Genomic DNA, 14,418 nt, shown 5'->3' on the forward strand with positions numbered 1-14,418 from the left:
GCAAATGAAAAATATAATGTATGCATTTATAGATAAAGTTGTGCACTGTTTGGATATATTTCAGTTATTTACAACTCATTACAGACGGTACAAGCCTAAGCACTAATCCTGCAACAATCAGGTCTGCATAGGTGGATGCCTCCGCCCATAGCCACTTCAATGAGACTTTGCATAAGCACAGAGGTCCGCCCACACAAAGATAAGTGCAGGATTGGGGCCCTGCGTATCAAAAGCTACCTTCTGTTTTTATGCTTTAAGCTTATATTTATTTTTAATGTATAAAACACCTATTCTGTTTTCTGCCATCCTTCTCTCGACATGAATCCATTATTTGTTCACCTCTTCCTTATTACTAGTAAATGCACAAAAATAATATTTTGTGTATTATGAGTATGAAGACCACTAGAAACTTTTGACTTCTGAGTCATACCTTTAGAATTATATATTGCACAACCTTCAACTCCTAAATGGTTAGAAGGGGCTTGTCAGACAACTCAGTAATGCAAAAACATATCTTCCAGTTCGGTGGTGTTTAATTTAACTATTTTTATTAATTTAAAATAAGCAAAAATGTACACTATCATATGTACTATATGAGGTAGTTAAGGCAAAAGTTAGTAAAAAAATCTATTTAAATTTTAAAAATTCTGAAATAGGATGGGCTTTTTTAACATTTCATAATATATAATTCAATAATTTGACATGGTTCTTAAACTTTCTTTGCTGTTGGCCACAAGAGATAAACATGCACATCTCCAAATGGCTGTGTAGATCAACTGGGAACAAATCCAACTGACAAATCAGCTTCAGGGTAGCTAACTCCAGCAGGGTCTGAATGGAACACTTTAGGCCTTGATCCTGCAAATACTTATGACTTAAACTCAATGGGATTACTCAAGTGAGTGTTTGCAGGATCAGAAAGCCCTCTTGTGTATTCTCAAAGGTTTCGCCACATTTCTCAATTAAACAGTTAATAAGACACAGTGAAGATATTTTTTACCGGAGATACTAGGATAGAAAAGAACTTGCGATTCTTTTTTTAAAAAGATTATATTTCTCCCAAGAGGATAGTTGTAAAAAGTCAAAGATTGTGTGACAGCATGAGGAAGAGGCTTCAATTTCTGAACTCTTGTGGGTTTTGCATTGTTCCTGTATGTCCATCTGTAAGCATCACCAGTATCAATTCCAGTGTTGATAATTGCCCACGTTTAAGACTGTGGGTTTGTCATGGAGGTCACGTAAGTCATGGATTCCATGACTTTCCGTGACCTCCATGACTTCTGCAGCAGCTCAGGGGCAGCTCAGGCAGCCCCTGTACCAGTCGCACTGGCCGCTGCTGGGGCAGTCTCGTGATACCGCACCCCTCCCCCCTCCCAGCAGCAGAGTTTGGGTGTGGGCGCTGGCAGGGGGTTGGGGCATGGGATGGGGTGAGGTGGGCGGCGATTACCTGGGGGGGCTCCCCAGAAGCGGCGACATCCCCCTCACTCAGCTGCTACGCGGAGGCATGGCCAGGCAGCACTGCACGCTGCCTCTGCCCAGAGCGCTGGCTTCGCAGCTCGCGGCCCTCCCCGCCCCCCAGTACCCAGGCTGCCCTCCTTCAGACACACATACCCCCCGCCCAAGTTTTAGTCAGGGATATATAGTAAAAGTCATAGACAGGTCACGGGCCGTGAATTTTTGTTTACTGCCCGTGACTTTTACTAAAAATACCCGTGACTAAAACGTAGCCTTACCCATGTTTCAGCTACAGAGTAAGGTAAAGCTCCTAAAAAAAGTCAAGCAGGTAAAATGTTAGGTGACCATTAGATATTCACTTAGCTAAATCTTACATTAGTGAAGCAAATTCCTCCAGAAAGCTCACTTCTGCTGGACCATCTATAAGAAGTGAGTTGATACAGTTTTAAAAAATTATAAATTTAGGCCACAGTCCTTCAAATAACTCAGTGTAGGTAGATCCCTGCACCCACATATAATCACGCTAAAGTCGGGGAAGGAGGCATTGCACATGTTAAGTCAGTTTCAGAATCAAGGCATTAAAGAAACTATCAAGGTGTGTACAAGCCTTAAGTGAAATAACAGCATGATCTTATAAATATAACCATTAGCCTACTGTTATTTCCCTTACAAGCATTATGTCTAAATTTAGGGCTTGAAACAACACTATTACCTGAAGCAATGTTTATTATACTACGAAGAAAAGCCATTACTGAAATGTATTTTCTTAATGTTATGACTATAGTATTAGAAAAAGTTAAAGCTATCAACTAGTGGTATATAAAAATGTTTTGTTTATTTAATGTCTATTCTAGCTACATATAGAAAGTCGGGGTGAGACAAATAACTCGCCATCATTCAACCTGTGTTACAAAAGACACCGGTGAAGATCAGAGCTGTTTTTCTGTGTTTTTATGCTTATTTTTAAAAAGATCATCATATCAAAACCCTAGAGTATGCTGTGAGTAATAGTAGTAATCAATGGATACTTATTTGCCAAAATAGTCTAGGTTGTTTACCATAAAACAAATAAAACTTAATTTGCTAAAACATTAATAGAGACGGCCTCTAGCAACTGAACTGCATTGTCAGTGTTCAATTTAGATCATAAACACTATGGTACTGGGACAATTTCTTCTTCTGTACTGCACTCATTGCACTGCAAGTGCTCAATAACTAGCAATAAGAGTATTTCAGGAAACTTGGTGAGCTCTTACTCCTTTAAAAATTCATTTATGATCTTATTACGTGTCAACATTACAAAGAAGTTTTGTTTTTATTACTGTCGTCTTTCACTTCATGTTCTAATTTGTTGTGTTGTTCACGTATTAAACAGCTGCCATAAGCATGGAAACATTTCAGCAGCAGCTGAAATGATCCCTGCATACAGGTTGAACATTAGTTTGTAAAGCCCTGTGGGGGGGAAAGGTGCTAATGAAATCCAAGATGTTGTAAGAAATTGTATTAGTTTCAGGCCACAGCTGACTAATAGGAAGCAGCTTTTTATTTATGGCTCCTGGACTCATTCTCTGGTTACAACCCAGTTCTGTAGGACAACAAGCCAAATCTCACATTATGAAGTTTGGGTAAAGAGGTGTGTATTAGAGGGTAGGTTTCAGGATTTCATTCTGAGATGGAGTTAAAGCAGTTAGGAATGGGGTGAAAGGATTAAGCGTTGACTTTAGGGTGAGACAGTCAAAAATGGGGACAGGCACCAAACTTTCACTCTAAGCAGTTAGGAATGGAGTGGTGTCAGGTTTGAGTCTGGACTGTGGCAGTTAGGAGTGTGGGGGTGAGTGGGCTGGGACAGTTAGGAGCAGTGGGGGGCTTCTACTCTGGGCTGGGAGAGGGTCCCCCCTGCTGCTCAGCCCCATGTATTTGGGGTTATGGAGCTGGTTTCTCACCCCCGGCAGAGTCTGCAAGGCAGAGAAGACCAGACCCACCCCCTGGTCGGAGAGACACAGCGGCGTTGAGCCCTGGGCCTGGGGGTCTAGCAGGGCCCTGCTCACGACCGGGGTCCCTGGGCCCGGGGGAAGCGGGGATCTCATAAGGCCTGGCGGAGGGTCCCTGGGCCCGGGTATGTGTGTGTCAGGTGGAGAGTCCGTGGGCCCAGGCGGGTCTTGCGGGGGCCTGGCGGGGGAGGTATTGAGGAGAGTCCCTGGGGGTCATAAGGCCTGGCCGAGGGTCCATGGGCCCGGGGGGGGGGGGGCCGGGGGGGGATCGCGGAGGGTCCCCGGGCCCCGGCCGCAGCCCCGCACTCACTTGTCCAGCCAGAAGGTCCATGGCGAGTGCAGCGGGATCCCGCCCGGCTCGGGCTCCAGGCTGCGCAGCTGCTGGTGGTTGATGGGCACCGGGTCCTCGTCGCCCTCCTGCTCGGGCGGCGGGTGCGGGGGCTCCGGGCCCGGCTGGCTCTCGGGGGGGCTCAGGCTCAGCGCCATCGCCCTGCGCTTCCTCCCGCCGTACACCGGCCGAGGCTGTCAGGGCCTCCCGTCCCCGGCCTGCCACCCCGGCGCCAGGCAGCAGGGGGCGCCGCGCCGGCCGGGACCCACGGACGGGGAGGGGAGGGGGCAGCCATCGGGGCTCACAGAAGGAGGGGGACAGACACACGGACAAGGGGAGAGACAGACAAGGGCGGGCAGGGATGGGGGGGAGGGAGGGAGGGACAGACCAAGAGGGAGACTCAGACAATGAGAGGGACAGACACCCAGAGCCTAGTAGAGTTGTCAGCCCTCTAGGATTGCCCTGGAGTCTCCAGCAATTAATATTAAATCTGTCCTTAAAAAGATTATGTCCTGTGATGAAACCTCCAAGGAAGACGTCCAACCTAAATTGGTAACCCTAAGCCTAATGGAAGGGGACAGACAGATGGGAACGGGGGAGGACACAGGGACACAGACATGTCGGTGCACCACTCCAGGACACTGACCACTACTGAAAAGAAGAAAGACACAGAGACACCCCTACAAATGCAGGGACATAGAAGGGCGTACACGTCACTGTCCTCAAATGAGGGAGAACCATTTTTTAAAAGTAAATCATCCATTTTCCATTATTGCACACACATACCACACTGGAAAGTTTGCCAGATGCATTACAGTTGGAGAAGACAGATTCCCTGTCCCAAAGAACTCCCAGTCTAAGGCCCTGATCCTGCAGTAGGCTCTGTGGGCAGACCAATTCACACATGTTGACCTCACTGTCAATGGAACTTTAGCTCCTAAGTCCCCTTTCAAAAATGAGACTTGGTGTATGTCTAGACTATAGAAATTATACATGCATTGCTATGTTGGCACAGCCTCATAGGGCAGACAGCCTACATTGATAAAAGGATTTTTCCAGTTGGTGTAAGGACACCACCTCCCTCAACGATATTAGCTATAGCTACATTGATGGAAGAATTCTGCCATCGGCATAGCTGTGTCTGCAATGGAGGTTATGGCAGCATAGCTACAGTCAATAAGAATGCATTTTTTCCACACCTCTGCAGATATAACTTTCAAATGTAGACCAAACCGTAACCTCCTAAATCACTTAGATCTTGCAAGGCTGAGCTGAGCAGAGCAGTGCCTAAATACCTTTAAAATATGGACTTTAGGGCCTAATACTGCAAACACCTGGGTAACAAATGCATGGAGTGAAATGGGACTGCTCATGTGTATCTGCAGGATAAAGGCATAAGTAGACCACATACAGGCACTGGGAGGGACATAGCATATGACAAATCTTTAGTTAATTTTTTTTATTCTCTATATATCTTTTTGATCGTCCTTTTTTATTGAATGTGTTTACCTTTGTCTATAGAAAGCTGTTCCTTGTATTTCAGAAAGCACATGTGCTAGAACCTTACTCTAATAAAAAGTAAATACAAAATCATTTTACTCATAGTAAAGTTAAGGAGGTGCATAAGTGATAGCACGATTGAAGACCATGAATCGTATAGGATTCTTGGAAAGCATATTTAATGAGCTGAATAATTTCATACATACCTCATCCTAAAAGAACATCAATAAAACCATGTTCCTTTTAAAAAACGAATCCATCAGTAAGGTCACCCATAAAAAACAAGATGTACATTATCAGGGAAACAAAAAGTTAATGATTATACTGTGCAGGTGGAAACTGCTAACTGCTTTGTCAAATCAAATAAGATCTGGAAAACTAGTTGCATCATCTCTTGTTATTTAATTTACTCTTCAAATAGAAGGCAGAAGATAATGACCATTTGGAATAGTTTGGATTCCTGTATCCATTGATATGCCTGCTGTGGACCCTACTTTTATTTTGGCGGTGAACATCAAAAATTGTAATCTTGCAAAAAGAACACAATATGGGTCTTTATCCAGCCAAAATAACCCATGTGGTTTTTTTTTTTTTTTTTTTTTTACTCAGAAAGAGTAGGGGATGAGGAAGGGGCCAATGTCTCTTGACCTAGAAGGACCATGTCTACGCCCTATGACTGCAGTAGTTCAGTCTCCATGCCTATTAAGTTATTGGTATGCCTTTGCTGAGATTCCCAAACAACGTGTTCCTTAAGTGCCAATAGATGTGGTGATTTTCTCATATGCACAGCTGTTGCCCTAGGAACGAGGCTGAGCCCACCAACTCATTTCACAAAATCCAGCAGATTACTAGCTGTTACTAGCTTTTGTTCACCAGCAACCTAGACCAGACTGAAATCAGTGGCCTCATCAAGGTGAAATGTTCCATATTCCATTAGCACTGAGCTATCCAGCCTGCAATCCCTATTTCTCAATTTTAAAAGAAATTGCTGGGATCATGAACTCTGTAAGTAACAGTACACAAAAAGACTCCAGAAATAGAGAGAACCAAATCACACAGATTCAGGGCTTGTCTACGCGGGGAAGCCAATTACAAAATAAGCTAGTATTGAATTTAAAGCACAATAGCTATTCTGCTACAAACTTTCCTTCTGGACACTCTTATTTTGCACTAATGCCATTTTGTGGTTTAGCTTAATCCCCTTCCAAAATGGATTAAGCCAGGGGTTCTCAAACTGTGGGTCTCCAGGGCTGGTGTTAGACTTGCTGGGGCCGAAGCCCGAGGGCTAAAGCCCTGGGTGGCAGGGCTCAGGCTTCGGCTTTAGTCCTGGGCAGCGGGGCTCAGTTTACAGGCCCCCTGCCTGGGGGTGAAGCCTTGGGCTTGGGCCCCCCACCTGGGGTGGCAGGGCTTGAGTGGGCTCATGCCTCAGTCCCCCACCCTCCTGGGGTCAGGTAGTAATTTTAGTTGTCAGAAAGGGGTTGCGGTGTTGCCGGCCCAGAGGGCCCGAGGGGGCAACAGGGGGTTCGTTGCACCAATAGACACACCAGGGTGGAGAAGCAAACCAAGTTTATTCGAGATCTCGAAAAGGCACTCAGGAGACCAGCATGTCTCAAATCAGAAGCGCAACAAATACAAGCAAGTTTCCCATTTTATATTCCAAGCTGTCTGTGTAAGCCTTTTGTTCTGTTTCCCCTCCATCCCTCCCTTCCCAACAGCAGTTACAGTAGGCACTACATTGTGGCGTGTTAGAAAAGTTCTTGTCTGCATGTTTATCTTTGGCCTTGCAAGTCCAGAGACGTAGTAGACTTCCCCCCTTCCCCCCCCCTTTCTTCCTTATCACTACTGCTTTTGCTAGTGTGAGCGAAACTGCAGCTGTCTGCTAAAAAAGCTGACTGTTACATGTTCTGCTTCTAGGCTGTTAGCATTTAGGTTGGTTAAAGTTCACAAGATGGAGTTGCTTTAGCTCACTTAGACCTGGAGCAGGGGGGTTTCATCGGCACTTATGGTCTTCCACCCCCCCCCCCGAGTTACCTGGTAGCTATGCCTAGTGACACCAACAGCAGTGCAATGAAGTTTGAGAACCGCCGGATTAAGCTAAATCAGAAAAAGACCCTCTTAGTGTCCAGAATAAGAGCATCTACCTGGGGAGCTCATGCAGATTGGCTATGTCCCCATGCAGACAAGCCCTCAGCCATTTTTCCAAGTGAGACGTGTACAATCTAAATTCACCCCTAGTTTATACCAGTGCAAACGAGGGCTGCCAGTGACAGAAAGTCTACAGTGGGGAACAGAGGATACAACGAATGCTGGAAATCCATAGAAGAGGGTAAATCTGGCTGGGGAGGGGGAGCGCAGCCGGATGATGCACTGGATTAGTGCATTCTTTATCTACGGGGCTTGTATGGAGCCTCTGATAGAAGCTAAAGCTACCTTCCTAGGTGGATCAAACAAACAACTATGAAAACACTACCTGTCCCCTACAACGCTAGGATGAATCCTCTGTGCATCACAAGCACCTCCTTGCACTAGCAGGTTTGAATTCAGACCAATGAGGAAAAATCTAGGGAAATAATCATTGAAACATGTAAAGATTTTTTACAGGATTTTCGTTTAAAATACTGTTTTAATGTTTGTCATGTCGTTAAAAGATTTCTTTTTAAAGGGATGCACACTGATAAAAGCCACCCTTTGTCATCTCCTCTTACAAAGTAAATACTGGTATGTACTGGAAACTTCTGCTTTCTGTATCTATAAAGTCAGTAAAGAATTTGATAATCCTTAAGCCATGATCAAATTGAGGAGATATACGAGTATGCCATAACCTCAGTTTTCCTAACTGACAAAAACAGTTGGGAGTGGGACACATACCATCACATTTTATGGGTGATGGATTTGGACCTGCTCTGTAATTATTTATGAATATTGTATGTTGCCCTGGTTCTTGGGGTATTTTTTGTCTGACTATATTATGTTAACAACAAAAGTCTGTCTGAAAAAAACAGGAAGGAAAAGAAAATGGCTCAACAAACACTTAGGAGTCAGGAAGGGACAATGCCAGAGATACTACCTTTGCTTAATTTTGCTTCATCTCCAACCTACAAAACTGATTTGGACTGGGGCAGGAAAAGTCCTATGAACACAGAAGGACAAAAGAATTCTGCCAGTTTAAAAGGAGTAAACTTCTCCCGAGAGAGGTGTAAATTGTTTGGGGGAACCAGACTGAGGCACTGGGACCTGCTGGGGCGTCTGAAAAAGTTAGAACTGCCTAGGTCACCATCAGGTGATAGTAAAGCACAGACATGCGTAGACTGTTTTAAAAACCTTTTTTCTTTAATGCTTTGTTCTTCCTGCTAAAATAACTAATACTTTGGTTTTAAGAAAGCTGCCTTGATCACTGTACATCACTGGTCACAGACTCCCAAAGGGGGGAAAAGATCACAGATGCTGAACAAGTTAGACCTGCTGGATAAGCACAGCTGATACACAGGCTACTGTAGCCGAGGGTGAGACTAAGAGTGAGAGAACTGCAAAATTCCATCCTGGAATAGGTAAAGGCCAAGGCCTGGCACCACTCAAAGAGACCCGGGAGGCAACAGGCACAGCTCGCTCTGTAACTGTAGCAGTGTGCCTCTAGCATCACGTTCCTGCATCTAATTTGAGTTTTTGCACCTCTCTGCCATAGCAGAGCCTCAACCAATTTCATGTTGGGGGCAGGTAATTACAGATGCACAATGCTGGAGTAGGCTCTTTGGAAGCATCAGGAAGAAGTGCTGAATACTGCCTAGAGAATTGGAGTGGAGGTGATTTACATTTAGGGTCTACACTTACAATCTCCAAAAGTGTTACTGACTTCAGTGGGAGTTTCACAAATGCAAGAGCTGGTTCTTATTTGCAAAAAGAGACACCCATCGCAGGAAACATTAAATATAAACCCCTACTTTAATCTTAACGTAGGGTTGTTTAGAATGGGGGCACTCTGTCTTAAAACATGAGATTGTTTGGTGGAATCCTTTCCCCTCCCATTTGGGACTGCTCACATCCCCTCCAGTCCCATTTGTTGTTGTATAAGATCGATGTGGCAATGACCACAATTGCATATGTGAAAAGGTGATAATGAGACCAAATTTGATGAATTTTTTGCTTTTTTTTTTTTTTTTTTTTTTAAAGTGCAATTTAGCAACTGGAAACAAGGAAGAGAACTAGCACAACATGATAGTCCGCTGTCTTTGAACCACTGGAAAGTGCATCGCTGACCACCAGTAAAGGTCCACTGACCACAGGTTTGATACTACAGTAAGACTTCTCTGAGAGAAAAAAATCCAGCAATCAGAATGGCAAAGCAAGCAGCCTGGAATGACGGATGTACAGTCAATTGGGAAAGACCTGTTGTGATAGACAAATGTACCCTAATTGTGAGCTCACCTGTAAAAAGTATATGAACGTTCATAAGATTTTACAATAACCTACAAGAAAAAAGTTGATGGAAAGTAGGTCAAGTTGTTTTCAGTAATGAATGTTATAAACAGGTGTAAGAGAACCAGACAGAGACTAAATTAATTCAAACAAAAAAGGCCACATTCTTGTAATTCAAGACTATCTAGAAATCATGCTTGGTAAAAACAGAAGATGTGGAACCAGAAATTAATGAACCAATACTGGTGTGTCAGATTTCACTCTAGCTAATTGCTAGAACGATTACTGTAATACTACCCTATGTATTATTGTGCATTCATTTATTTTCCCCAGCACATATCTAGTAATATTAGCATTTAATTTAACTAAAGACATATTAATTTTAGATAACGTATTTAAGGACATGAATATTATCAATGATCTAAGGACATTTATTCTACACCATGACTATAGACACGGTACCAAGTTATTTCTTATACTATCCAGTGGGTAACTAGGCATCAGTTGGTTTTACTTGCAATATACTAGTTCTCTTTTTCTCTGTTTATTCTCAGGCCTGCATAACGGATACCTGCCAACTAACTGAGACTGAACCCTTGTTAAATTTTTTTTTTTTGAAGTCACCTCCATTCTAAACCAACTGGGGGTCTCCTATCATCAGTGACCTGATCCAAAGCCCACCGAAGTCAACGAAAATATCCACTGACTCCAATGAGACTTGGATCAGGCTCCAAGTTCAACGGATCCTCTTGCTGGTACTGCTTACAATTCAGTTGCTGATTCTGGTATTCTTGAGGCTCACAGAATGGGCCAGCAGCCATGAAAACTAATTTCTACTGGATATAAACCTTATGTTACAGTCACTACTGAATCATTGACTGCGACAGTGCTGTGGGTTGAGGCATTGTGAGAAATAAAAGACTTGCTGATGGTAGGTGGAAAGAGTGACAAGCAAACCGTTCAAAAGCCAAAGCAAAGTTTAGAATAAACTAAAAGCATCCTTTATAACCCATTATATTTACTTCTAAAAGGTTAAAGGAAATGTTTTTAAATGCCTAAAAATATGTATAATGTTGAACTGCACTGTTTTTGGCAAGAGATCCCCCATCTAGGAAAGATTTCATATCAGCCAAGCTGTTAAGCAGAGGTTGTCATGGAAACAGAATGTATTCAAGTGATATGGGCAGTGATATACTCTATTTAATGTGTTCTTCATTTGCTGCAAATTGGGAACATGTCAGAGCTAAAATCCATTATGGAACTGTATTTTGTTAAAAACAAATGGGCTTCCCTTTAATTTTGTTACAAAGTATGGACCCAGTCCTGCACAGTGCACTGTTTGCCACTGGCATATCCAACCAGAGGTGCTCCGAGCTACAGTTGTGGTGCAACCGTAGCTATGGCATTTCCTGACTTTTGAGTACCTAGCCAGGCATCCTAAATATAGTATTTAGTTTGGAATTTACTAGTTTTTTTTCCTTAGGAGAAACTAAGGATGCTCAGAGCTGGGCTCCCTCTTGCAAAATGTGTGACGTGCCTAGTACTCATCTCTAACCTTCACATCCGCTAGAGCCCTTGGTATATTACAAAGCAAACAGCAACCTTCTCAGAACCCACTGCCTCTTCAGTACATTTTTTTATAGTGAGAAAGGAATTATACATATTTAGAACACAGAAAAGGGACTGAATTGGTTTTGTTCAAATTAAAAAAAAAAAAAAAAAACACCTTTGGGAAGGACAGCAAGCTTGGAAAATTTCCATCTGGAAAAAAATGTGACCCAAACTGACCCTGCAATGGAAACCATTATGGAGTTTTTACTATAGCAGTTGCTGCTGCTTCTATTATAATTGCAAAGAAAATTGCATGTACACTATGAAAGCCATTAGCATACAACACGTGGATTATAGAAGATAATGCATTGGAAAGTGTTCAGGGGGAAAGGTCTTAAGTGATGACACAAGGGAGCAGGAAATTCTGGTTGCCTGGTACAAGTTGATCTTCAGGTAAAAGATCAAAAAATTGAAAACTTTGCTCAGCACTTCAGTACTGAAAGTGTTATATAAATGAATACAATGTAAAATGGTCAGTAGAATGGTTATGATATTTCACAATCTCCTGCTCTTGTGGTTATGAAAACTGGCTGAAAGTTTCTTTTCTTCTGGGGCAGAGGAGCTGGTCTTTCTTTTTGGACTTTCCCTATACTTTAGCTCATGAGGCAAGACCTAAGGTGAAAGATGTGGAAGCTTACATTGGCTGAAACAGGCACTGCAGCCAAAGAAGAGGTTAGAAGAGTAGCTATAGGGCAAACATCTTGGGTTCTAAACACACTAGCTCTTCCAAGCCAGCATCCTAATTTGAGTTTCTGATACCTTCTTTCTATCTACCATAGTGTATTATCTATTGCATGACTCACAACTGGTAGAAAAATATGCATTGATATAAATCTATCCTGTATCCTTTTGAAGACAAATATCTTAATGATAAATAATGACCATTCTTTCCTGTTCTATATCACCTTTGATTCAAGGATCTCAAAGTGATTTACAATTCATTAAGCCTCAGTTCCTGTGGACCAGAGTGGAGGTTAGTACTAAGGGCATAGATAGTGCCGCTATAGCACTCTCCTAAGCAAGAGGCTTCAGAACTATCTTGGGAATCTGCAACTGGGCAAAGGGAAGGTTGAGGATATAACAGGGGGGAAAATACCTTCTGGGCCTGATCCAAAGCCCACCGAAGTTAACGTAAAGACTGCCATTGACTTCAGTGGGCATTAGATCAGCTCCTTAATCCTCCCATGACCAGTTCTACTGGCTTTGGCGCAACACAGCTTCAACACAGCACAGAATCTTTGCCTCAGAGTTAGAGCTTGGTATGGAACCCAGATCTCCAGACTCTACTGTCACTGCTAGACCATAAATGTTCACTTATAGAACATCTCTGCTCCCACTATCATAAGGCATTGGATCAGGCCCTGAGACACTGAAAGGAACAAATACTAAGCAGGGTAGGAATTTCACATGCAGAAATGTAAAGAAAAAATTTGATCAGAATAGTGCCTTAAAACCAGGATTGGATGTATAAAGAAAAAGACCATCTAAGCATCTTTCCTTTGCCTCATGTCACCAAGAAATATCTGTAATATGCTTCACTTATCCTATCCTATCTCCTAGAACTGGAAGGGACCTTGAAAGGTCATTGAGTCCAGTCCAGTCCAGCCCCCTGCCTTCACTAGCAGGACCAAGTACTGATTTTGCTCCAGATCCCTAAGTAGCCCCCTCAAGGATTGAACTCACAACCCTGGGTTTAGCAGGCCAATGCTCAAACCACTGAGCTATCCCTCCCCCAAATAGGTGTTCTTTATTTCGTTACTAGTGTCCTCCATTGGAGCAAAGATTTGACTTTTTTTTTGTTTGTTTGTTGATAAATGTTATTGGCACTGCAACTAACAGCTGCTTTATGCTGACACCAGTTCAGATGGAAATCTTTTCATGTTGTATATATTATGGCTCATAGCTGGAGGGAACAATATGCAGGAGAGAGATCCTACACAACGGGCAAAACATTTCAACTTGTGTGCTAGAGTGGATTTGATCTGGGAACTGCAAAGTTTGGGAGCAGCATACGTTATTTAAATAGTGAAGAATTAAACAAGACTCTACAATAAAGGGAAGAATATGAAAAAGGAAAAGAAAAGATATGGTGAAGTAGAATCTATGTTCATCTTTTGCAGATTATGAGTTAGAATCAGTTTTATGATTCAGCCAACAATCTTCTATACCAAAGTCAGCAACTTCCATCCCCTAGGCTACACCAGTACTTTAAGAAAGCAAAGCCATGGACCTCTATGTAAGTTAGCCCCCAGAGGCAGACTAGCTTCATGGATGTAACTGAAACATGCATATTTAAAAAAAAAAAGAAAAGAAAAAAGTTATAAATTTAAAAAATAAAAGCTACAGAGTTCAAACAAAGTGTGTTCCTTAGTTCAGATCAAGATTCTACCTTATGAAACACAGACTTTGGTGCAAACATTTCTTCTTCACATAAAAAAGTAAGGATAAATCAAATGGGTCAAATTTTGCTCAGTGATGTCAATATAAATTGGGGTTAACGTCATTGAAATCATACTGTAAATGAGATAAAAATCAGGCCCATAGCCTCCTATTAAATATTAAAGCTCCTATTAACATATTGTTTGTATATTATGTTAGAATGACTATTAAAACAAAAAAGAATACGAATGGTTGTTAATATCCTGGCAACGCACCAGATTCCATGAAAATTTGGATTGTAATAGCAATCCTGTTTCACCAATATAGTAATGCTTTATTTCCAGCTTGTTTGAAATAATTTTTTGATTCTCAATATCATCAACAGCCAGATAACATTTACTGTATTTAAGTGTCCTCTATTGTATTATAGATATGGATTTGGCACATCAACCAAGATAAAATGGAGCATTGCGTGCTAGGACTCAGTCTTGATGGAGTTCAATCCTGCTCCCACTGAAGTCAATGTCAAACTCCCATTTTCTTCGAAGAGAGCAGTATCAGACCTTGGGTGCCTTATTGAACTTGGTGAGCCAAATTTTGCTCACAGCACTCAATCCACCCCAGTCTCGATGTTTCTTTCCACCACGTAAGCCCTTAATGTGAAGCTTAAATGGGTGTTGAATGACCTGGAAGGTTTTAACTGGCATGCACCATCACTTGAGGGATGGATTTTACTTACTG

The 14,418-nt window shown here is 42.5% G+C and overlaps 1 protein-coding gene across 1 annotated transcript in view; it reads right to left on the reverse strand.

Moving 5' to 3' along the window:
* The window catches only part of EIF4E3 (eukaryotic translation initiation factor 4E family member 3), a 29,483-nt gene extending 25,551 nt beyond the window's left edge, over positions 1-3,932 (reverse strand). The window contains exon 1 of the mRNA XM_026650247.2: positions 3,757-3,932. Within this exon, the coding sequence (XP_026506032.1) occupies positions 3,757-3,932 (176 nt within the window). The remainder of the gene's footprint in view (positions 1-3,756) is intronic.
* Between the last annotated feature and the right edge of the window lie 10,486 nt (positions 3,933-14,418).

Source organism: Terrapene carolina, unplaced genomic scaffold (genome assembly GCF_002925995.2).
Source record: "Terrapene carolina triunguis isolate 2854851 unplaced genomic scaffold, T_m_triunguis-2.0 Scaffold89, whole genome shotgun sequence".
Classification (NCBI taxonomy): domain Eukaryota; kingdom Metazoa; phylum Chordata; order Testudines; family Emydidae; genus Terrapene; species Terrapene triunguis.